The 26,100-nt window shown below is 46.9% G+C and overlaps 1 protein-coding gene across 2 annotated transcripts in view; it reads right to left on the reverse strand.

Annotated features, from left to right (window-relative positions):
* Positions 1-25,820, reverse strand: part of LOC117071399 (cholesterol 24-hydroxylase) — a 44,724-nt gene extending 18,904 nt beyond the window's left edge. Inside the window, exons 1-7 of one of the 2 annotated variants that reach the window (XM_033191361.1) lie at positions 25,537-25,820; positions 18,940-19,020; positions 18,241-18,322; positions 10,169-10,242; positions 9,609-9,695; positions 2,323-2,461; positions 1,426-1,536 (exon numbers count right to left, since the gene is read on the reverse strand). In XM_033191361.1, the coding sequence (XP_033047252.1) occupies positions 1,426-1,536; positions 2,323-2,461; positions 9,609-9,695; positions 10,169-10,242; positions 18,241-18,322; positions 18,940-19,020; positions 25,537-25,655 (693 nt within the window). In that variant the 5' untranslated portion in view covers positions 25,656-25,820. The remainder of the gene's footprint in view (positions 1-1,425; positions 1,537-2,322; positions 2,462-9,608; positions 9,696-10,168; positions 10,243-18,240; positions 18,323-18,939; positions 19,021-25,536) is intronic. The other variant, XM_033191362.1, reaches the window with a different exon arrangement.
* Between the last annotated feature and the right edge of the window lie 280 nt (positions 25,821-26,100).

Genomic DNA, 26,100 nt, shown 5'->3' on the forward strand with positions numbered 1-26,100 from the left:
GCTTAATCTAGTCTATTGTTGAAGCTTTCAATTATATTTTTATTCCATTCGCTGAATTCCTCAGTTTTAAGATTTCTGTTTGTTTCTCTTTTATGATATCTATCTCTCTGTTGAATTTCTCATTCAGGTCATGAATTGTTTTCCTGATTTCTTTGCATTTTTATCTGTGTTCTCTTGTGTCTCACTGAGTTTAACGTCATTGTTTTGAATTCTTTTTCAGACATATAATACATTTTATTTTCTTTGGAATCTGTTGCTGGAGAGTTATTGTGTTTCTTTGAAAGTGTAGCGTTTCCCTGTTTTTTCCATGTTTCTTTTGCCCCTATGTGCATCTGGTGTAACAGTTACTTCTTCCAATTTTATGGATTGGCTTTCATAGGGAAAGACTTTTCTATAGATGCGTCCATAGTGTTGGGTGGGTAGGGTGCTTTGGATTTGATTATGGATTGGCACAGTAGCATAGTTTCTGCTTAATTTCTTCAGCTGTAATTGATTGTGTCAGTGGTATCTCTGAGTTTCTCAGTGACTTAGACTGTCATTGTTAGTGGAGGCCATGCTGAGGCTTTGCTGAGGATGGAGATGCCAGGCAGGCCAGTCCTTGAGCACCAATGGTGGCAACAGTGGTTAGGATGGGCCTGTGCTCAGGCCCTTGGATGGCATATATGGGCACCAGCAGTAGCAGGAGGGATGGGCCTATCTACAGGTGTCCTCCAATATTGCACACGGGCACTACCTACATTAGGCAGAGCAGGCCAATCCCCAGGCCTCCAGATGGCATGCTTGAGTGCAGGCAACAGTGGGTGGTGGGCTGGGCATGCTTGATGCATGTGGGGGCCAGTGTCAGCAAGTGGGGCAAGCCTCTCCTCAGGCCCTCTCAATGGCAGGCGCTGGTGGCAGCAGTCATGGTAGACCATTCCTCAGGCCCCTAGACGATGCACATGGGTGCTGGCAGTGGGTGGGGCATGTCTGGTCCCTGGACAGTGCGTGTAGGTGATGGTGGCTGCAGCGGATGGGGCAGATTGATTCCCAGGCCCCATGTGGGCATAGACAGTGGCAGGCAGGATGCTGCACCTTTCGCAGCAGCCATCTTTTGACAATGAGGTGATGTGCTGAGACAGTGAAGCAGAAAGACAGAAGGATCCAGAAAATCTGACACCGTGGAGCCATCATAGTCATCCTAGATTGCCTGCTTTGGGGATCATTTCACATGAGAGAAAGATTAACTCCTAATTCACTTTAAGCCAATTTGATTTTAAGCCTTTACTTTAGGCAACGCATGCAAATCCTGATTCAGAAGTCACTTCAGACATACCAGAACTCAAAACACATTCTGAAAAAAAAAAAAAAATCACTGAAGGAGGTTCTTCAGCCAGTGAAGACAACAGCTCTGGTGGCTGGTCACCAGAGGGGGTGCTGAGGCAGTACCTTTGCCAGAGTGTTGCGGGACGCGGTGATTCCCTCCAACATCAGTTTCACTGCCTGGGACAGAGGCTTCTGGGCACCCAGCAGCATACTGGTCTCCATCCCAAAAGCTGCCTGGGGGAGAGAGAAGGGCAAGGTCATCCCTGCGGCACAGAAGGTCAGCAGATCCAGGGCAAAGCCTGACATCATTCTGCTAGACACCTGGACTCTGGGCTAAGGGTTTATATGCATAATATCATCAGCTGCTTACGAGAACCCATGAAAATTTGATCCCCATGGAATGCTGTGAGGATGAAGTAGCTCATAGTAGCTATTCAATAAACTTAGCTTTCTTCCTTGACAAGATGCATTTCCCCTGAAATGCAACCTTCCTTAAGTGTTCATTCTATACTAGCTTCACAGTGAAGTGAATGAATAGCAAAAATGATAAAGGAATAGCAATGTGATAAAGAGGAATCCAGTCACTGTCCCCACACTGCAGTTCCCTGACCTGCCCCACCCCCACATAAAGTGGGGTTTGGGGTTACTGGGGCCACTGCTGAGTCTACTGGGGTGAACAGCCAAGTCATACCCTATAGGGAGTGCAGAGTGAAGGCAGCCTTTGGGCTGAGAGTTAGGCAGACCTGAGATCAAATCTTGCTTCTGCCATTGACCAGCTCCAGGCCAGGCCCTGCACCTGTCCCTTGCTCAAGAATGAGTTAGTAGCCCCAAACTCACACTAGGTTGCTTTGAATATTCAAAGAGACAGAATGTATGCAGAATATATGAAGCACACAGGAGTTGCTGGTATGTTAGAGGACAGGACGGAGGGGAAGAGAGAAGGAAAGGGAAGAGGGAGAGAAGAGACCCCTCTACCCCATGTGGCCCTCCTGGCCCCCATGCCCGACTGTCACCCATCACCTTGGCCAGGATGTCCATGGCGGTGTAGGTCAGCATGTCCTGCATGGACACTGGGGTCTGCCCATCTGCCTTGGCTTCTAGAATCTCCACCAGCTGCTCAGCCTTCTCGTTGAATGTTTCCATTAAGCTAACCAAGGAGCTGGAGAAACAGCACAGGCATCAACGGCCACTGGCCAGCCCAATATAGTGGACTGCCACGTGCCCTCCCTCTCTGCAGAGAGGATACTGTGCAGAGTGAAGGTGGGTGGTCCCTCCCGTCTTTCTGGCCTCCCCTTGCGACCCAGATTGCAGGTTGGAGTTGTAGTAACTGAACTAAACCCTGGGGTTTCACCATTCTCCTCCACTCAGGATGAATGCTGTTCTGTTGCTCTTGTCCTAACAGTTCCACAGGTCCTCTGTTGGTCACTGTGGCCCCTCAGCCCTGATCTCAAAGGGGCATGACAGTGTAGAAACTCTGGGCCTCGCAGAGTCCATGAGAGGGCAGCCCCGGTTCCCCTCCTGCCCCTCTACTCCCATTGCCTGCTCTCCTTACCTGCCCTGCCCTGGGCACCAGCTGCAGCATTTTGTTTTCCCACTTCACTGCCTGTCCTTGAGCAATCATGGTGTCCATCTCTATGTGGAAATGAGTCCTCAGATACCATTTGCACCCCAGAGCTCCCAACCCACATGGCTCCCTCCCAGGCACAGAGCTTAGAAAGACATACAGAAGAATGCACTCCAAACTCACAAAAATGGCAACCCCAAGGGAGTTGGAAGGAGGGGACTGCCACTTTGTACATTACATGTCTCTGAAATTTTGCTAAGAGAAAATGCTGCTTTTATCATTCAAAGAAATGTTCTTTTTATTTGTTTGTTTGTTTGTTTTTCCTAGATGGAGTCTTGCCCTATCATGCAGGTTGGAGTGCAGTGGTGCAATCTCGGCTCACTGCAACCTCTGCCTCCTGGGTTCAAGCAATTCTCCTGTTTCAGGCTCCCGAGTAGCTGGGATTACAGGTACGTGCCAACATGGCTGGCTAATTTTTGTATCTTTAGTAGTGACGGGGTTTCACCATGTTGGCCAGGCTAGTCTCAAACTCCTGACCTCATGATCTGCCCACCTTGGCCTCCCAAAGTGCTGGGATTACAGGCGTGAGCCACCGTGCCCGACCCTAGAAATGTTAATCTTATGGCCGGGCGCGGTGGCTCAAGCCTGAAATCCCAGCACTTTGGGAGGCTGAGACGGGCAGATCACGAGGTCAGGAGATCAAGACCATCCTGGCTAACATGGTGAAACCCCATCTCTACTAAAAAATACGAAAAACTAGTCGGGCGAGGTGGCAGACGCCTGTAGTCCCAGCTACTGGGGAGGCTGAGGCAGGAGAATGGCGTAAACCCGGGAGGCGGAGCTTGCAGTGAGCTGAGATCCGGCCACTGCACTCCAGCCTGGGCAACAGAGCCAGACTCCATCTCAAAAAAAAAAAAAAAAAAAAGAAATGTTAATCTTTTAATATTAATCTGAGTACAGAGTACATGGGTATTCTTTGTTCTATTCTTTTTTTTTTTTTTTTTTTTTGAGACGGAGTCTCGCTCTGCCGCCCAGGCTGGAGTACAGTGGCCGGATCTCAGCTCACTGCAAGCTCCGCCTCCCGGGTTCACGCCATTCTCCTGCCTCAGCCTCCTGAGTAGCTGGGACTATAGGCGCCCGCCACCGCGCCCGGCTAATTTTTTGTATTTTTAGTAGAGACGGGGTTTCACTGTGGTCTCGATCTCCTGACCTTGTGATCCGCCCGCCTCGGCCTCCCAAAGTGCTGGGATTACAGGCGTGAGCCACTTTGTTCTATTCTTATTCTTGAAACGTATCTGAAAATTTGAAATTATTTCCAAATAGAAAGTTTTTAAAAAGAAAAAATGGGGCCAGGGCCAGGGGCTTATGCCTAAAATCCCAACACTTTGGAAGGCGAAAGCAGGAGGATTGCTTGTGGCCACGAGTTCCAGACCAGCCTAGACAATACAGCAAGACTCCGTCTCTACAAAAAAATTTAAAAAAAAAAAAAAAAGCTGGGCATGGTGGCACACTCCTGTAGCCCCAGCTGCTTGAAAGGCTGAGGCAGGAGGATCACTTGAGCCCAGGAGGTCTAGGTTAGAGTAAGCTATGGTCACACCACGGCACTCCAGTCTGGCTGAAAGAGCGAGACCTTGTCTCTAAAAAAGAGAAAGAGAGAAAGAATGGGAGAAGAAAAACTAAAGTAGTAACCAGCTCTTCATTGCCCATCTAGCCCATGCACACGCCTGGCAGCAGGTGAGCCTGGGGTTCTCCACTCTCATCTGGTCCCTTTGCAACATAAAACACTTTGAAGTTTGCTGTTGCTCTTAGGAGGGGGATGAAAATCTTCATCTGAGCTTAAGAGGTGGAGTCCACTTCTTGCTGACCTCTACCTCTACATTGCCTTCCTGTTCCAAGGGCCTTTTAGCTCCTCCAAATACAACGCTCCTGCCCACCTTGGGGCTGGTGCACACACATCCCCTCTCCTGGAGCACTCACCCTCCATCCCCCACAACCATCACTACCTGAATGGCTCCCTTTTCCAGATGGACACTCAAAGGCCACTTCCTCAGGCAATAATTCTTGAGCCCCAGGTAGGTGCCATATATGCTCCCACAACACCCTTGATTTTTTCTCATAACCCTTACATGGTTGGTAAGTATATATTTATTTGCAAGATTATTTGTTGTCTTTTTTAAAAATCACATTTAAGTTGATTATCCAGATAGCATGTGGCCAGTTATTGCAGAAACACTGAATCTCTTACAGCTATTGTAGAAACAAAACTGGGCTACAGTGTTACGTGAACAATAAAATCCTGACTCCCTTGGTGGACTCAGACCAAGGTCTTCCCGTAAAACCAAAATCTAGAAAAGTAGAAACTAGCAATTTACTCTCACAATTTTATTAAAAGTACGAAAGGATATTCTGTGTGGGTAATGGTTGGAGATGAAACTCATCAGTGGTTCCTATTTTTTCCTCATTAGTGAATTAGGATTCATCAAGGCTCGAGAATACTTTCATAAACACTTATAGGCATCTTCTAAAGTTTCTTTCATAAAGCCTTGTAAATTTGGCATTTACAATAAAATAGTCATCTCTAAGACAACACCTTATTGTGAGATTAAAAAATAAAAATATCTGGTGATGGTTGTGTAATAATGTGAATGAATTTAATACCACTGAACTGCACACCTAAAAATGGTTAAGATGGTAAACTTTATGCTATGTGTATAAAAAGTTAAAAAAAAATGTGAAAGCACTTCATAAACTATAAAGCACTGTTCACAAGGTTCTATGTGCTGAGATGCTTCATCAGGACAATGACATGGTTATGTCATGATCATGTGGGCCATCATCTGGTTAGAATTAATGTCTCCCATAACGTCAAAGCTTCCTGAAGTTTGCTTGGCTGGCCTTTGTAACCCTGGCTCTCGGCACAATAAGTATTTTTTAAATAAATGTATCTTTCCAGTCTATTCCTTCCCATTTTCACTTCTGACAACTTTCCAGTAAGACTGAGACTATTCCAATTCATTGATTCACTTACGCATTCATTCACTCTATGGGTATTCCTGGTGGGCTTGTGGGGTGCCTGGTGCTGGGCGCAGGAGTCAGGGACAGGGTGCGTCTTCTGCCTTCAGGGATCCGTGGTCTAGTGAGGGAGGTGGACATGAATGGAAGCACTGCATTGGGTGTGACAGGTGCCTTGATGGAGGCATGAACTCAGCCTCAGTAGGTGACATCTTAGCTGGGTATCAAAGGAGGAACAGGAATTCCCCAGAGGTTCACATTGAGGCAATGGGAACAGCAGAGATGCCAGAAAGAGCATAGTGGTTTCCAGAAAGGCTGGGGAGAGGGGATGCAAAGGTTGGAGGGGTTTAGGGGCAGACTGAGGGTGAATGGGGTCTGATCTTCATCTCTCAGCTGATAGGAAGCCATTGATGGCTTCAGAACAGGGGAGTGGCATGGTCATATCTGAGTTTTAGCAAGATCTCTCCAGGGTGGTGAGTGGATATATTGGAGGTGGGAAACAGGAGTAGCCAACAAGGAGGCTGTAGTAAGAGTTCCAGCAAGGATGTTTATACAGTCCTCCACAGATTACATAGTCAAGAGTAGCTTCACAGTGGAGAAACCTGGAAGGCATCACCTCAACCACTGAGCAAACTTAACATGGCCAGCAATGGGACAAATCAGTAGCATGTGCCTCCTGATGCAATGCCCCAAGGAGGACACAGAATCACTCTGTAGCATTACCACCAAAGAGGGATAGCCTGAGTCTAATAGTGCAGAGAGACAGCTGACAAATTCAAACTGAAGGACCATCTACAAAACTGTCCTGTCATCTTCAAAAATGTTAAGGTAAAGAAAGCCAAAGGAAGGCTGAGAACTGTTCTAGAATAAAGGGGGCTAAAGTGACAGGGGAATTAAATGAAACACATGAACATGGATTAGATTTTAGACAAAGAAAATAAAACAGCTACAACTGCACAAATGACAAATTTTGAATATGAACTGTGAATTAGATAACGGTATTAGATTAATATCATTACTTTTCTCATTTTGATAAACTATAGTTTGTAGTCATTGTTCTTAGGAAATACACATGGAAGTATTTAAAGGTGGAGAGCGCAATGTCTCTAACTTACTCTTAAATGGTTTGATAAAATATGTAGTATATAAAAAATATAAATCTATGTATACACACACAATGATAAATACATTTACATATACACTCATAAAGAGAAGAAATGATAAGGCAAATGGTGATTTAAATAATAAACAATAAGTGAATCTGGGTAAAAGATATACAAGAGTCCCTTACACTATTCTGGCGATTTTTCTATAAATTCAAAATTATATCAAAGTAAAAGATTACCTTCTTTACAATGTTAAAATAGAGTTACCATATGACTCAGAAATTCCACTAGGTAACTATCCAAGAGAAATGAAAACATACGTCCATACAAACACTTGTACAAAAATGCTCATAGCAGCATTTTTCATAACAGCCAAAAAGTGGGAACAACCCAAAAGTCCATTAACTGATGACTGGATAAGCAATATGTGGTATATCCATACAATGAAATATTATTTGGCAATAAAAAGGAATAAGGCATTAATATAGATGACACCACGGATGAGCCTTAGAAACATGATGCTAATGAAAGAAGCCAGGCATAAAGGACCTTGTATTGCATGATTCTATTTATATGAAATGTCTACAATGCAAAAATCCATAGACACAGAAAGTAATTAGTGGTTGCCAGCAGCAGATAGGGGAATTGGGAAGAAACAGGGAGTGACCGCTTTTTTTTTTTTTTTTTGAGGTGGAGTTTCGCTCTGTCGCCCAGGCTAGAGTGCAGTGGCACGATCTCAGCTCACTGCAACCTCCACCTCCTGGGTTCAAGTGATTCTCCTACCTTAGCCTCCCAAGTAGCTGGGATTACAGGCGTGTGCCACCACACCCAGCTAATTTTTGTATCTTTAGTAAAGATGTGGTTTCTCCATGTTGGCTAGGCTGGTCATGAACTCCTGACCTCAGGTGATCCGTCCGCCTCGGCCTCCCAAAGTGCTGGGATTACAGGTGTGGGCCACCACGCCCAGCTGAATGACTGCTTTTGAGGGTGATGAAAATGTTCTAAAATATACTGTGTTGATGGTTATACAATTCTATGAATAAACTAACACCATTGAATCGTACACTTTAAATGGGTGAGTTGTATGGTATGTGAACTATACCTCCATAAAAGTTATTTAAAAAGTAAAATACAGTCATGTGTTACTTAATGACAAGGATACATTCTGAGAAATGTGTCGTGAGGGAATGTCTTCATTGTGTGAACAGCACAGAGTATACTTACACAATGCTAGACAGTATAGCCTACCACACACCTAGGCCATATGGTCTAGACTATTGCTCCTAGGCTGTACACCTGGGCAACAGGTTACTGAAATACAATGGTATTTGTATATCTGAACACAGAAAAGGTACAGTAAAAACACAGTCTAAAAGATTTTTTTAAATGGTCCACCTGTATAAGGCACTTACCATGAATGGAGCTTGCAGGACTGGAAGTTGCTCTGGGTGAGTCAGTGAGTGAGTGGTGAGTGTGAAGGCCTAGGACATTACTGCACGCTACTGTAGACTTATAAAAACTAGACACAGGCTACACTGGGTTTAAAATTTTTTTTCTTTCTTCAATAATAAATTAGCCTTAGCTTACTAGAACTTTTTACTTTATAAACTTCTCAATTTTTTAATATTTTAATTTAATATTTTTAAGCTTGTAATAACACAGCTTAAAACACAAACACTGTTCAATTGTACAAAAATATTATCTTCTTTGTATCCTTATTCTATATGCTTTATTTTTTTTAATTTTTAAAACTTTTTTGTGAAAAACTAAGACACAAACACACACATTATATCACTGCCTTCCACCTCCGCATCTTGCCTCACTGGAAAGTCTTCAGGGGCAATAACAGGCATGGAGCTGTCATCTCCTATGGTAATAATGCCTTCTTGTGGATGCCTCCTGAAGGACCTGCCTGAGGCTGTTGTACAGTAAACTTTTAAAAAAATATATAAGTAGAAGGAACCCACTCTAAAAGAATGGTTAAAAGTATAGTAAATATATAAATCAGTAACATAGTCAATTATTATCATTATCTATATTATGTACTGTCCATAATTGCATCTGCTAGACTTTGGTATGACTGGCAGTGCAGTACGTTTGTTTACACCAGCACCACCACAAACATGCGAGTAACGCATTGCACTTCAACATTACCATGGCTACAACATCACTAGGCAATAGCAATTTTCAGCTCCATTATAATCTTATGGGACCACTGTCACATATGCACTCCGTCATCGACTGAAACATTATTATACAAAGCACAACTATATCACCAAAACACAAAAACTAAAATGAATAAAAGAAGAAGCCCTGACAAGGAGTGATGAGGTCTGATGAGGGGAGCTCTTGGAGGACAGGAACCCCCATGCTTCTGGCCATGATGGGCACTCAGCCCTTGATGTTCCCAAACTGCGTGGGAGCCTCACTCATCCCCACTGGACCAGCCTGTCTCTCTCTCCCTTTTGACTGTTACCACTCTGTCTCTCCCCTTTTTCCTCTCTCCCTCCAGCTGAGTGAGGCCCCCTTGGGTGGACACTTCCCTCCCCAAGGCCCACCTACGCTTCAACAGTCCCCACTGCCTCTAGACAGGCAGGAGCCATGGCGCCTCCGGCCACACTCACCTCCGGCTGAAGGCCAGGTCTATGACTCTCCGCTGCTTGTGCCAACGCTCATAGTTGCATTCGGACACCAAGCCTTGGCCGAAGAGTCTGCAGGAGACACACACTTGATGCAGGAAAGAGGGTGGGGGGTGGGGAGTGACTGCGTGATGGGCTTGGGGTCACATTTTGGGATGAGGAAATGGTTTTGGAGCTAGGTGGTGGCAATGGTTGCGCCACATTGTGAATGTACTGAATTCCACTAGACTGTACCCTCTAAGGGGGGGAAAATGGTGAATGTTATGTCCGTTTTACTGGAATTTTAAAAATAACTTAAAAAGGAACAGGGTGATTGTGAGGCCAACCTCAGTGGCCTCTACATTCCCTGCCATCTGGAGGTTGGGGGGGAAGGAGGAAAGTGCTCGTGACAAGAGTGGGACCACTGTTTACGGGGCACTCATCACATGCCTGGCAGCCAGGGCCTCAGGCTCAATTCTACACCCCACATTCTGGACCACACCGGCCCTCGCTCACAGCAGGGCTCTCCTGACCTCCCACCCGGGCCTTCCACCACGCCTCCTTACCTCTCACCAAACACAGTCTGCAGCGCACGGTACATCTTGGAGTCCTTGTTGTACTTGGTTGACATCAGGAACTTCTAAATATCCCCAAAAAAACCAACATAGTCTCATGCACCCGTGAGTAGCTGCAAAATGCTCTTCTGAGACATGCCCAGAATAATCACCATTGACTGAGTCCCAGCCGCAGTGTGCCCACTTCCCGTGCATGATCCCACACAATCCTCCCTATCATCAGGTAACATCAGCCGTGTGGGGATGGGGAAAATGCAGCAAAGAGGGGCGAAGTGATTTTCCTACGGACGTACAGTCAGAGAGTGTGGGGAGGGCTTGCTCACTCCAGTGTCACACTTGGAACCCCATACCATGTCACCTTCCAGAGCAGCAAAACAGGAAAAGGCAAATGCTGCTCTGAAACCAGAGTGAGAAAGGGAGAAGCCCTTCTGGGAGAGGAAGGGCTTCTGGGACATAGGAAGGACACTCGGCACAAATTTAACATTACTAGCATGCACTCAACCCGGGCAGTCAATGAAGACTCCCTGGAGGAAAACTCAACTTACCTCACCAAGAGCTGGATGGTAACAATAGTCACATTAGCCAACAGCTCTTGAGGCAGGACTGCCCAGTGGTTAACAGCATGGGCTGTGTAGTCAGCCAGCTTCAATTTGGATCTGGGCTCAGCATCCCTGCTGCACCACGTGCTAACTCTGGGACCCTGGATGAGTTACTCACCTCCTCTGCCCCTCAGTTTCCTCATCTTAGATGGATATAAGAAGAGTTCCTGCCTGGCAAGTTTGTTGTGAAGAGTGTCAGTTCTACATGAGAAGTGCTAAGAATGGTGCCCGGCACACAGCAGGTGCTCAATAAATGCCAGGTGCACAGCTGCACCCTGCAATTCACTCAATGCCCAGTCAACCCAAGTTGCTGAGATTACAGGCGTGAGCCACCACGCCTGGCTGCAGCTGTTGTTTTTATGCTCATCTTACACACACATGGAGAAACTGAGGTTTAAAACTGACCCAAGGTTACACACATAGTAAATGGTAGACACAGGATTTGAATCCAGGCAATTTGCTGCGGAGAGAGGGGAGAAATGGCTATGATCCAGACCAAGGGAGCACAGGTCCCCTGGAACATTCAGGCAGAGGTGCATGAGTGGGAAGGGGCTGCAGGGGTTGCAGGGCCTAGAGCCCAGAGGCCTGCTCTCTGAGCTACTGCTTTATCCTATGGGTGCTAGGAAGCAGTAAGAGGATGACTCAACTATCAGTTAACCCGGGTGCTGCTAGCTTCTCTGAGATTAGCTCCTGGGAGTCTAACATCGATTTTTCAGCTGAAAGGAAGCCCCAGAAGTGGCTGACTTTGTGTCATGAACCACATTCCAGGGACCTCAAATGTACCCCAAACACTGTCATTTGTAACCCAAGTTCTGTCCCACTAAGAGGAAGACTGCAACAGTAAATGCCCACTTTACAGGCCCCTCTCAAATACCCTAGAGTCACCTGAGGTCTAAGTGAGCCATTCTTAGATTGAACTGAAGATCCCTACCATTAAGGCAGAGTAGCCTCAGTCAGGGTCTGACCAGGTGACCCCTCACAACCAGGCACTCCCATGGCCTGCTGTTCCAGAGGTTGGGGATCCTGTGATGGCCTGGTGACATAAATTGTGGGATGTGAGGGATGCCCAGGGAACCCCCAGTGCCTTGCTGCTTCCTCTGGTCACACACACACGCTGATGGCACACTTCCACCCAGGAAGGAGAAACTGCTAAAGACTTGCCCTTGTGCCATAAACAACCAGAAAACCTGGGAAATGTATGAAATGTCTGCTTTCAGACACTGGACAACAGGCAGTGCAGGATTGTGAACCTCAAGAGAAGGAGGGAAAAAATGTGAGACCTATGACCTACGATTACCCAGCTTTCTACCCAGAGGCAATTCCAGGACAGCAGCACAAAGAGAAAAGACCTAAATGCAGTCCAGCAGACATGCCAAGTTGAATAGACAGAGATCAGAGGCTAGGCAGACCAAAGGAGGCCAGAATTAGTAGGACAAAGTACCAGGGAGAAGCTATGCATAGAAAGAGCTCCTATGCAGCAATCTGCATGGGGTCCCTTGGGTCTTCGGATGTATACCAATCTATGCAAATATAAGGTGGAACTTCAGAAGACTGGCCAAAACAACTGCTGGGAAAGAAGAATTACTGGGTGACTACAGACTGAAGAATTTTCAGAGCTTACATGGGTCCAATAATTATTCAAGTTTCCACTACCCAGAATAGACAAACCTCAGACACAAGACCTTCAGTAGAGGCCCCAGAAAGGTCACTCCTTAGCAGTGGGGCTAAACTAGCTCTCAAGTAAAAGTCTACTCTAGACCCACCCTTATAAAAGCCTTAAAGCAAGCCTGGAAAGGATCAAACTGATCTGCAAGTAACTTTATCATCTCTCAGAATGAAGTCAAACAATCTTTAAAGGAATATAACAAAATCTAGTGCCCAAAAGTGTAAAATTCACAATGTTCAGTATCCAGTAAAAAATCATTAGACATGCCACAAAGCAGGATATTATGACCTATACCCCAGATAATGGAATGATAGAACTAGTAAATAAGAACTATAAAATATCTATTACTAATATGATCATGGAACCCACACATCTAAGAAATTCAAAGGATCTCAAATAGAATTAACACAAAGAAAAGTACAGCAAATAAAGTACACCAAGGCAGATCATAATCAATTACTGATATCAGTGATAAAGAGAAAAATCTTAACAGTAGACAGAGATGAAGTGATATAATATTATTTGAAGATATATTTATATAAGTTAAAGATGAAATTATAAACCCTATGAAAACCACTAAGGAAGAGAGAAAAGGAACCAATAAGATAACAGTGGTTAGCTGGGCATGGTGGTAGTCCCAGCTACTCAGGAGGCTGAGGTGGGAGGACTGCTTGAGCCCAGGAGTTTGAGGCTGTGATGAGCTACGAAACCTGGGGAACGGAGTGAGATCCTGTCTCAATCAATCAATCAATAAGACAATAGTAGAGATGAAACAGAATACTAAAACATACTTAATCCAAAAGAAGGCAGGAAAGGAGGAATAGGGAACAAACAACAGGTGGGACAAATAGAAAACAAATAGTAACATGGTAGATTTAAACACAGTCATATCAATAATTACAGTAAATGTAAACAACCTAAGCACTCTAATTAAAGGCAGAGATTGTCAGACTGTATAAAACAGCAAGAATCAACTGTGTGCTATCTATAAGAAACCCACTTTAAATATAAAAATGCAGATAGGTTAAAAGTAATATAATAGAAAAAGACATACCATGCAACACTAAGCATAAGAAAGCTGGAATGGAGGCTGGGCACCGTGGCTCATGCCTGCAATCCCAGCATGTTGAAAGGCTGAGGTGGGCAGATCACTTGAGGTCAGGAATTCAAGACCAGACTGGCCAACATGGTGAAACTCCATCTCTACTAAAAATACAAAAATTAGCTGGGTATGGTGGCGGGCACCTGTAGTCCTAGCTAGTTGGGAGGCTGAGGCAGGAGAATTGCTTGAACCTGGGAGGCAGAGGTTGCAGTGAGCCAAGATCACACCATTGCACTCCAGCCTGGGCAACAGGAGCAAAACTCCTTCTCAAAAGAATAATAATAATAATAATAATAAACAATAAAGCCGGAATGGCTTAAAGTAGACAAAATATACTTGGAGTAAAGAATGTTATTAAGAATAAAGACGAACATTTCTAAGGATAAAAGAGTCAATTCATCATAAAGACAAATCCATCCTAAACGTGTACACACCTGATAACATAACTTCAAAATAGAGGAAGCAAAATTAATAGAACTGAAAGTAGAAATAAATCAATCTATGATTACGAAGGGTTCAACATTCCTTGCCCTGCCACTAAAACAAGTAGACAGAAAATTAGAAAGGATTTAAAAGATTTGAATAACACTATTGACCAAATTGACCTAATCGACATTTCTAAAACCCTTTATTCAACAATAACACAATACACACTGTTGTTAAGGGTTTGTTAACATTCACTTTGATGAATCATATGCCGGACCATAAAACAAATTTCAATGAATTTAAAAGGACTGAAATCATGATGATGAGTATTCTCTCTGACTTTACAGAATTAAATTAGAAATCAATAACAGAAAGATATCTAGAATATCCCCTAATATTTAAAAATTAAATAACATATATCCAAATAATCCATGGTTCAAAGAATAAATCACACGGGAAGTTAGAAAATATTTTGAACCAAATGAAAATAAAACATCAAAATTTGTGGTAAATTTGTGCTAAAGCAGTGCTTAGAAGGAAATGTAGAGCTCTGAATGCTTACATTAGAATAGAAAAAAATGTTTAAACAGAACAGAAATCAATTGTTTAAACTCCATCCTAAAAATCAGAACAAGAACAAATTAAACCCAAAGTAAATACAGAAAGGAAATAAGAAAAAGGAGAAATTGGCTGGGGTGGTGGCTCACGCCTATAATCCCAACATTTTGGGAGGCTGAGGCAGGTGAATCACTTGAGGCCAGGAGTTCGAGACCAGCCTGGCCAACATGGTAAAACCCCATCTCTACTAAAAAAACAAAAATTAGCCGGGTGCAGTGGTGGGTGCTTGTAATCCCAGCTAGTCGGGAGGCTGAGGTAGGCGAATCACTTGAACCTGGGAGGCAGAGGTTGTAGTAAGCTGACATCACACCACTGCATTCCAGCCTGGGCAATAGCAAGACTCCATCTCAAAAAAAAAAACAGAGGAGGAGAAATCAATGAAATAGAAGACAGACAAACAATGAAGAAAACCAATAAAACCAAAAGCTACTTCTTTGGAAAAATGAATAAAATTGATAAACCTTTTGGTGAACTGATCCAAAAAAAAAAAAAAGAAAACCCAAATCACTACCTCAGGAATGAGAGAGGGAACATATCACAGATCCTACAGAAGATAAAAAAAAAATAAGAAGAAAATCTTATAAAGAACTTTATGCCAATAATTTAAGCAATTTATGTGAAGTGAACAAATCTCCTGAAATGCATGAATTATCTAACTCAAGAAAACACAAAATCTGAATGCCATATGTCAACTAGAGAAGGAAATCCTGAAACATGCTACAAGATTAACTTCGAAAACATTATGCTAAATGAAATAAGTCAGATGCAAAAGGACAAATGCCATATGATTACACCTGTATGAAGCACATAGAGTAGTCCAATTCACAGAGACAGAAGGCAAAATAGTGGTTTCCAGGGTCTAGGGGGAGGGAAATGGGGAGTTATTGTTTAATGGATACAGAGTTTCAGTTAGGGAAGATGAAAAAGTTCTGGAGATGGCCAGGCACGGTAGCTCATTCTTGTAATCCCAGCACTCTGGGAGACTGAGGTGGGTGGGTCACCTGAGGTCGGGAGTTCAAGACCAGCCTGACCAATATGGAGAAACCCTGTGTCTACTAAAAATACAAAATTAGCCAGGGTGGTGGCTCATGCCTGTAATCCCAGCTACTTGGGAGGCTGAGGCAGAAGAATCACTTGAATCCAGGAGGCAGAGGTTGAGGTGAGCTGAGATCGCACCACTGCACTCCAGCTTGGCCAAGAAGAGTGAAACTCCGTCTCAAAAAAAAAAAAAAAAAGAAAGAAAAAGAAAAAGTTCTGGAGATGGATGGCAGTGATGGATGTACAACAATGTGAATGTCTTTAATGCTGCTGAACTCTACACCTAAAAATGATTAAAATGGTAAATTTTGTTATGTACATTTTATCACAATTTAAACTTTAAAACATACAATGTAAAAAAATTAAATTTGTAACTTAAAAAAAATAAAAATTTCCCTTGAAGAAAACTCCAGGCCCACACGACTTCACTGGTGAATTCTATCAAATATTAAAAGAAGAAATAACATCACTCCCATACAAACTTTTACAAAAAATAGAGGAGGAAGTTATCACTTCCCAACTTATCCTATGAGGTCAGTATTAACCTGATATCAAAACTAGTCAAAGACATTACAAGAATCAAATAAACATAGAAACAAAAACTCTTAACAAAATATTAGTAAATTGAATCTAACAGTAATTAAAAGATAATTTATCATAACCAGGAATGCAAGGTTGGTTTAACATTTGAACATCAATCAGTATAATTCACTATATCAATATATATCTTCAAACTTCTTTTCTCATTAAGCATCACAAAAGTCTTCGTGCATGGTTTTTGGTAGCATGCTTTAGCAAGTCTTAAACTGTGTCTATGTTTGAAATTAAATTTTTTATGAAAAATTATTTTTAACATTCTACTAGAGATTCCCGGTTATTCATTCAACCTGTCTCCTGGTCTTGAACCTAAGTTGTAGTTTATCCCTCTCAGAGTCACCACAGCCACCCTCCATTGCAGAGAATTGCCCCACACATCTGCTGTGCACCCACGCTAAGAAAAAAATGCATCATTGTTTATTGAGCAATCGCTGTGTGCCAGGCAGTGGCTAGATGGCTCATGTATATTATTTTAGTTCTATTCTTACAACCACCCTGTAACAGAGGCACCACCCCTATTTCACAGATGAGGAAACGGAGGCCCAGAATGATGAAGCAACATGTCCAAGGTCCCACAGCCAGCTGGTGGCAGAGCCCAGAGTTGAGCCTACTTCTGCTAACTCCGTAGCAGACTCCCATTCTTAGAACCTTCATGGCAGACATGATAGACAATATCACCTGCCTTGGTTTCCTCATTTCTTTTTTTTTTTCTCTTTTTTGGAGATGGAGTCTCACTCTGCCACCCAGGCTGGAGTGCTGTGGTGCAATCTCAGCTCACTGCAACCTCCGCCTCTCGGGTTCAAGTGATTCTCCTGCCTCAGCCTCCCAAGTAGCTAGGATTACAGGCGCCTGCCACCAGGCCCGGCTAATTTTTGTATTTTTAGTAGAGATGGGGTTTCATCACGTTGGCCAGGCTGGTCTCGAACTCCTGACCTCAGGTGATCCACCTGCCTTGGCCTCCCAAAGTGATGGGATTACAGGCGTGAGCCCCTGTGCTTGGCCCTTTTTTTTTTTTGAGATGGAGCTTCACTTTTGTCACCCAGGCTGGAGTGCCATGGTGCGATCTCTGCTCACTGCAACCTCCACCTCCTAGGTTCAACTGATTCTCCTGCCTCAGCCTCCTGAGTAGCTGGGATTACAGGCACCTGCTACCATGCCCAGCTAATTTTTGTACTTTTAGTAGAGACAGGGTTTCACCATGTTGGCCAAAGGACTAATAAGAGTCCCTACTCCTATGAGGATTAAATGAGTCACTAATTGTGAAGTGCATAAAAAAGTACATAGTAAGCACTATTTAAGGATGCTTTGGCATTTTATTTGTTTTTTTTGTTTTTTGTTTTTTTTTTGAGACGGAGTCGTGCTCTGCCACCCAGGCTGGAGTGCAGTGGCCGGATCTCAGCTCACTGCAAGCTCCGCCTCCCGGATTCACGCTATTCTCCCGCCTCAGCCTCCCGAGTAGCTGGGACTACAGGCGCCCGCCACCTCGCCCGGCTAGTTTTTTTTTGTATTATTTTAAGTAGAGACGGGGTCTCACCATGTTAGTCAGGAAGGTCTCGATCTCCTGACCTCGTGATCCGCCCGTCTCGGCCTCCCAAAGTGCTGGGATTACAGGCTTGAGCCACCGCGCCCGGCCGACATTTTATTTGTTAAATAAATTGATCAGTTTTTAACTCATCATAGTCCTGGAGTTAGGGTTATAATTCCCATCTCACAGATGAAGGAACTGAGGCAAAGAGAGGCAAACTAAACATGTGTGCACCAGTTGGGCAAAACTTCCAACCCAAATCGGGACAGCAAGGTCCCCATCTAATCCCCACATCAAACAGCAATGCTTGCAAGAGTCCCCAAGCAGTGGGTGCTTAGAGGGAAAGATGCCATTCCCTTCTGGACCTTTGGGAAACCAGCCAAAATGTGCCTGGCTCTGGAACATTCCTCCAAAGTCTCTGGGACCTGGCTTCACTCCCCCAACCCAAGGAAAGGCAGGGAACTCCCTCATGGAAACCACTCTGCCTCCTACCTTAACCGACTCAGGACTCGTGATGATGACTGAGGTTTTGTGGAAGACGTTGACCCGCACAACAGGTCCATACTTCTTAGCCCTGGAAACCAAAGTGACCCGAAGGAAACTGTCAACCAACTGAGGTATGACTATCACCAACCCCGCCCAGCAGAGAAACAGATGTGTCCCGTCCCAGAAGGTGCTCAACGAGAGCTACCAAAAGAGTGCTGTGCTGGGGCCCAGGAGCCCTGGGGGCAAGGCTCTGCCCTGTTGCTCACTTGCCAAGTCACATCCCCCACCAGGCCTCAGTTTCCACAGCCATGGAATAGGGTTGGAAACACCCCTTCTTTGATTGTCCCAAAAGGTTGTCCTGGGAATCGAATTATTTGCATCTTTGAAAGTGCTTTGAACAATGTAAAAAAGTGTGACACCAAACAATGACTGTTACCTAGTCACACCCCCCAACCAGTTTACAGATGAGGAAACTGAGGCTCAGAGAGCTTCTGATGGCTGGTCTAAGGTCCTGCAGTGGGTGAATGACAGAGCACAGCTTCCAAGCCAGTCTCACCTGCCTCCACTCAGGGGAGGAACTGCTGAGGCTGGGAGTGACCTGGTCTAAGGGAAGGTGAGGCTTGGAGTCTGTGTGCTGGATTGGGTTGGGGGAGCTGCCCCAAGGGAACCTGGAATAAGGGCAACAAGTGACAAATGAGAACCCACCAATCCAAAAACACATCTTGGAGCACACGGCCACCAACCTCATCCTTTTTCCAAAAGCAGGGGAGGTGTCCTAGAAGGAAACTAGAAGAAATTGGAAACATTAGGCTTCCCAGCATTCAACAGGGAAGAATGGTCCCTTCCCCACAAGCTCTGATTACTAGGCCCACTTCACAGACAGGAGGACCAAGGCATGGGGAGGTTATAGCACTGGCTCAGGGACACCAGGCAGTAAGAATGAAGACAGGATGCAAACCCAGGTTTGCTCCAAAGACCCCCTTGGAGAAGAAACAGTTTTTTTTCCTGTCTCCCTGGTATAGAAGTTGGGGGCTGGCAGATAGAAAGGACTCAATAATATTGTGTGGAATCACCCTCAGATATTCCCCAATACTGACCACGCTGGGCACCATGCTAGGCTTCACCCCTCCAACCTCCCCATATGGCTGATCAATCTGTTATTAACCATATTATATAGGACAGCCGAGATGGAAGGGTGAAGTCATTTACCCACAATTGCACAGCTGGTACCAGTGCTCCCCAAAGCCCTTCTCAGCAAAGGATGGTTTGGTCATATAAATCTGCTATGTTCACCAACTTGTAAACAAGCCAGTGCAGTGTCATCCTGAAGCTCATTCCAGGGGGCCCATGACTTCCTGTCTCCTGTATGACTTTATTCCTACCAAGCTCACTGCAGCATTCCCAATGGGTGACAACAAAATCACATTCTCCCAGGGAGAGACGGAGAGTAAATAAACAAAGACAATGTCCGAGGGTGATAGGAGAAAAAGAGAACAGAGTATGGGGAAGAGGAAGTGCTGGGGAATGAGTGTGCAGGTGTCCGTGTAAAACCCATTTATGCCTAGTGTTCCATTATTGGAATGCTAAGCTTGTGGAAGTTATTTATGTCCTACTGCTCAAGGTCATCGCCAAGGTCTGATTTTTCAAATTCAAAAAACTGTAACCTCAGGCATAAATGGGTTAATACAGGCAGGGCAAGGAATATCCCTCTAAGAGGGTGGTTGTGAGCTGAGACCTGCAAGAAGCGGGAGAAGAGCCTTCTAGGCAATGTGAACAGCAGGTGCCAAGGTCCTGAGGTCAGAGTGTGCTTGGACAGTGTGGCTCAGGCAGAGTACTTGAGGGAAACAGAGTACAAGGTGGGGTCACCAAGACTAGGGGCAGGTCATGTAGAGCCTTGTGGGCTGTGGTCCAGATTTTTGCCTTGACTTTGGTGAGCTGGGGTCCACTGGAGGGTTTTGAGCAGAGCAGAGATGGGCTCTGACTTGCGTTTGAATGGATTGTTTTGCAGGACTGCAGAGAGTAACCAGGGTAGGGGAGGAAGCAGGGACACTAGTGACAGGGAGGGACTAGGAGAGGTGACGAGGGCTCAGAACAGAACAGGGCAGCGGAGGCAACAATAAGAAGGGATCAGATTCTGAAAGCACTGTGAGGCTGAGCACTGAAACGTGCCGTTTGGCTATGGGGGTATGAGGATGACTCTGGGCTTTTGGCCTGGGCTGCTGGGAGAATGGATGGAGCCGACATCTACCAAGATGAGGAGGAGCTGGTTGGTGTGGCAGAGCCACTGTGCCCACCCCCTGCAATTTGCCAGGGCTGTCTCTGGCTCTGCCCACAGGAGATGAACCCACTTCGAGAAGCCCTCCACCAATGACCTCAGCCCCTCCACTTCCGGGGTAGCTTTGGGCATGTGCTGTACACAAGTCCCCAGGGTTCCCAGGGAATTGCACCTCAGTTTTCCCAAGAGGTAACTTGTTTTATTGGTTTGTTTATCTTTATCCACTCCCCTCCTACTGCTCAACCTGGGATCATCCCCCACCTCCTAAACTACTTACACTTCATTTCTTATCTCAGGATCATCTCAATCTCAGACAAGCAGATGAAATGAGGAGCTTGGCTTGGGACCAGGAAGGTTTGTGGTGGACTCTTGAGCAGGAAGTTAGACACTCAGATCTGGATCCCAGGGAAGGGCTGTGGGCTAGAGACATAAATTTGAGAGCCCACAGCAGAAAAGTGGCATTTCCAGCCCAGTGACTGGATGAGGCCACAAGGGAATGGATGCAGACAGAGAAGAGGACCAAGAACTGAGCCATCACTGAGAGGCTGGGAGCGTGGGGACAGCCAGTCAAGTGGCCTGAGCGGGAGCCCTAGGGAGGAGGGAGGAGAGCCAGGAGAGTGGGTGAGAAGCCAGGGGAGGATGCGGGACAAGGCGGAGGGGAAATCGGCTCTGCCCAGGCTGCTGGGGGCCAGGTCAGACAAGGATCCAGGGCTGATGGCTGGGTTCGACAACATGGAGATCACCGGGAACCTGGCCCCCAGCAAGTTTGGTGGAGAGGTATGGGGCAGAAAGAACCAGAGGGGAGAAAGGAGAGGCCCAAAGACAGGCAGTCAGCCAGGTGGGTTACCATAGGGGGTGGCAGCTGCAGGGGAACGTGAGGGTGAAGGAAAGGGTTTTGTTCCAAGCTTTGAATTCTTGCATATTATATAAAAATGGGGATGATGCAGAAGAGGAGGAAGAGCGCTGATGGTGGGGGGGGTGGTGGAGGGGGGTGCTCCTGGGACAGGGTTGCTGAGCAGAGGGGGCAGATTGGCCTGGGCTACCCTCCTGGAACAGCTGGAAGGTACACGTGGGCCTGGGGCGGGAGGTGGGCAGCTGCTCAGTGGAGCCCAGGAAGGAAACTCACCGGCTGCTCCCTTTGCTCAGGGAAGTAGGAGGCAAGAATAAAAGCTGAGAGTGCGGATGGAGGGGGAGGTGATGGGGACTGAAGCAGGAAGGGAGAGTAGGCGAATAAACGCCCTGGGAAAGGAAGTGCAGGGTGGCCGCCTGCCTGCAGTGGAGGCTCACGCCAGGTGAGTGGCCTTGAACTTACCGGAAGATGGGCTGTGGACATCACACATGCCTGGATGTATTTCCAGAGTAATCTAGTGTCCTCGCTCTCACTTCCCAAAGCTCACATTTTGGGGGAATGCTCTCAGTTTTAAGTCACTTAAGTGAGGACAGAGTCTGAGCCCAGAGCTTCCACCCTAACCCCTGGGGTTCCGTGCCACATGGGAAGGAAGGTGAGTGCCATCTCAGGAAGACAGAGGGCACAGAGAGGGGTGGGGTCCCCACGGCCCAGCAAGAAAGGGAACAAAAACCCATTCCTTCTGACACCTGCAGGGGGCGCTGGGGAGGCGACAACAGAGCAGGAAGACCCAGGTGTTAGAAACAAGCAGGTAAGGCTGACACCATGGCCAGACATGGGGACTTGTTGCTCAGCATCTTGGCAGGCAGAAACCCACTTGGCATGTCCCTGGTGATAGACTGGACATGGCAGAGCAGCCCTGGGAGAGAGGAGAGGCAACCCCCCACTGCCCGCCCCCCCACACCTCTCCAGCACATCCAGTTTCCAGCAACACCAGGATTGGCTGAGTGGGGACCCAAGCTCTCCTGTGGGCAGAGAAAGCCTTGGCCAGTGAAAAGAGCAGAGGCTATCTGGAGAGCCCACGGTGAAGTCACCCAGAGGGATGAAGGGAACGCTGCAGTAGTGGAGGAGTGGGCTACCCACTAGGGGTAAGTGTGAGGGTGAGGGGCTATGATTGTGGCTCATGCCAGAGGGGCAGGGTGGTGAGTGCTCAGTTGGGCACCCAAAGCCCATCAGATGCAGCACCCGCCAGAGCCAGCTATGGGGCTCCCCCATGGCTGGCCACCCTGCTCCTTGTTGAACAGCCTCACCCCAGCAACTGGGCAAGTAGGAGTAGAATCAGCACTGTCCAGGAGTCAGTTTATCCCCAAATAAATAAAAATTGGGAGAGACCTTTCATTGTCAAGTTTACATCCACTCCCACATTACCAGGAGAGTAGGGGCTGATGAGGAAAGTTAGAACAGTGACAGAGAAATAAAGAAGCTACAAGTGTTTGTGTGGGATCTGAGTGTGGGGGGGTCTGAGTTTTCAGCTGTTACACGGATCCATGCAGTAGGATGTGGTAAGAAAAGCACAGAGGAGGAGCACTCAGGGAGGGCCTCCTGCAGAATGAGGAGGATGAAGAGTTGCCTCCTGCAGAATGAGGAGGATGAAGAGTTGCCTCTTGCAGCGAGAGGGTTCCTTGCCTGCCAGCTGGCAAAGTCATAGGGTACCCAGGCACAAATGCCACTAATGGGGACTCAACACACAGATCTCTAGTCAACCACAGTGTCGCCCATCATAGTTTAAAGATCCAGGTTTTTAATGCCAAGGCATCAGGTTTCTGCTAGAAGAGGTTCCAGAACTTTCATTTAGTGCAGCTTTATATTTGACCACTAACCAATTTTTAATCCAAAATCTTTTTATATATGCATTGTTCAGTTCACCTCCTTAGAATACAGAGCCCAATCATGACTATATTCATATTCCTCCCACTCCTCCCTCCGCACCCCACACACTCAGGTCACATGTAGGCTTTGTGATATAAGATTTGGGAAGAATTTAGCCATAAAAAGGAAAGCAGTAAGGACACATGCTACTACATGAATGAACTTCTGAAACATTATACTAAGTGAAAGATGCCAGACACAAAAGGCCACATATTGTATGATTCCATCTATATGAAATGTCCTGAATAGGCAAATCCCTAGAGACAGAAAGCAGATTAATGATTGTAGGGCTGTGAGGGGTGGGGAGAAAATGAGGAGTGATGCCTAAAGGGTACAGGGTTTCTTTCTGGGGTGACAAAACAGTTCTGAAATGGATGGCGATGGCTGCACAGTGCTGTGAATATACTAAAAACCACTGAATCATACATTTAAGAATAAATTTTATGGAATGCAAGTTACATTTCAACTTTTTAAAGATGATTTAAGTTCTGCTTTCTCAAGACACAGAGACCAGAACAGGTCATCTGAGTTTATGAGAAGACCAAGTAACGATGAAACTTATCAGAACAAGCACCAAACTCATTCAATTCTAAGTGCTGATGGCTGATCTGAAAACTTGACAGGGTGATAGTGTACATCACAGAACTTACGGGAGATTTCCACCATTCAACCTTGAATCGCTATTGATCAAGTGTCTACTATGCATGTATCGTGTGCTGCTACATGTCGGGGACGCAGTAGTGACTGAGACAGACAGGGGCCCATGGAAAAGACAGACACTTAACAAGAGCTTGCACAAATAATTACCCAATTAACATTATGCTGTAAAGGAAAATGACAGTGACTTCAGGGTTTAGAAAATGAACATAATATTTTGGGGGGAGCAGGAGGAACCTCCCTGCGGAGTTAGCATTGAAGCCAAAACTGGAAGGCTGGGGGAAGAACCATCCAGGTAAAGTAGAAGGCAGAGGAGCTAAGCAAGAAGAGAGACAGCACCAGAAGGGCCAAGAGCCAGCAGGGAGAACAGTTGTCTCCCTATGTCACCAGCCACAGAGATCTTTCCTGAACCCATCAAGCAGAGATTCAGGCTTCTAATGCCAATACATCTGGCTTGTGCTGGAGAAGGGTGCCTTCCAGAATGTTCATGTCCTGAGATTTTAAAAAGTGTGTCTAATACCATTGTTTATTCATTCATTCAACAAATATTTATTGAGCTTCTGTAACATGCCAGGCACTGGGGATACACAAGCGAACACAGTGTCCCTGTCCTCCCGGGGCTCACATTCTAGAGTGGGAGACAGACAGTCAACAAGTGAACAGACAGTCAACAGGTGGAAAGAAGGTAACTTCAGAGGTGATGGCCCCTGAGAAGTCTGGGGCTGGGTGGTCTTTACACAAGGTGCTCGGCGAGGCCTGTTTGAGAGGAGCAGAGGAAGAAGCCCGCCAGGCCCAGGCTTGAGAAAAGGACCCTGGGGGAGGGAAGCTGCGGGGGGGGGAAGTGGGGGTTGGGAAGAGAAAGGCTGGGGGCAGTAGTGAGAAAGCAAGAGGGAAGAGCAAGGAGGAGAGTGGGTTCGGAGAGCTCGGCAGGGGCCTCGCGGGCCATGCAGCCGACTTAATTTAGAACTGCATTTAGTTGTCAAGTGATGGGAAGCCCTTGGAGCAGGGAAATGACACATTTAATTTAAGCTTCACAAAGCTAAGCTTGGGGGGGGGGGGTGGCAAGTTGCGTGGGGGTGGGGACCAAGAATGGAATTGTAAGTACTAAGGAGAAGACAAATGGGGTGTCCCAGAACAGAAATACAAACAAAAGGAAACATGACTGAAGTACAGCGTGCTCCAATCCAGGCTGACCCTGTCCAAGTCTCAAAGTTAACAGCGCCCACTTTGGAGGCAGGCTGACCTGGGCTTAAATCTAGGCTTACCAACCGTGTGACCTTGGGCAGGTGACTTCGCCTCTGCGCGCCTCAGTCTCCTCGTCTGAACGATGGGGTAACAATAGCGCCTACCTGAGAGGGCTGTCGCTGCCATCACGTTTGTGGGGCCCAGCTGTGCGCGGTGGGCGCCCAGCAGCTGCTGCGGCTGTGAGTAATTTGTTACTAAGAATAGTTAGCGCCCCTCTCCGGGCCGCCGTCTCCCAGCGGCCGCGCGCACAAGGCGAGGCCGGACCCCCGGCCTGGACGCCGGCTTAGACGCGGTCCCCCGGCCCCCAGTTCCAGCGCCCCAGCCAGGCCCCGCCCCCAGCCCCGCTCACCTGGGCCGCGGCGGCCCGGGGATGTGCTCGTAGCGGCTGCGAGCGCGGTGCACGAAGGTGCAGCAGAGGCCGAAGGCGAGCAGGACGGCGCTGCCGAGCAGCAGCAGCCCGGGGCTCATGGCTCCGGGGCAAGCCAGGCCAGGGTCGGGCCGGGCGCCGAGGGGGCCGGGAGGCCGCGAGCCGACTCAGCTGTCAGCGCCGCGCGCCGCCTCGGCCCCAGGCCCGGCGCGACCCAGCACCCTCCCCGCCCGCTCGGCTCCGCCCCCGCCGATTCCGACCCCTCCCAGGGCGCACCGTCCCCGCCAACCACGTCTCCGCCTCCGGCTCCGGCGCTCGGGGCCCTCCCCCGCCCCGCCCCGCCCCCCAAAGCTCCGCCCCAACCTCCACACGGCCCCAGCCCGGGCCCCGCCCCGAGCATGTAGTCTTCACCAATCACAACTCCATTTCTGGCTCAGCCCCCCAGGCTCCGCCCCCACCTCCTCAGACTCAGGTCCGCCCCAGCAGCAGCTCCGCCCAGAACGCGTTGTCCCTGGCAACGCCGATCCCCCTCGCTCTGGCCCGGCG

This window comes from Trachypithecus francoisi, unplaced genomic scaffold (assembly GCF_009764315.1).
Source record: "Trachypithecus francoisi isolate TF-2019V2 unplaced genomic scaffold, Tfra_2.0 Lachesis_group3, whole genome shotgun sequence".
Taxonomy (NCBI): Eukaryota; Metazoa; Chordata; class Mammalia; order Primates; family Cercopithecidae; genus Trachypithecus; species Trachypithecus francoisi.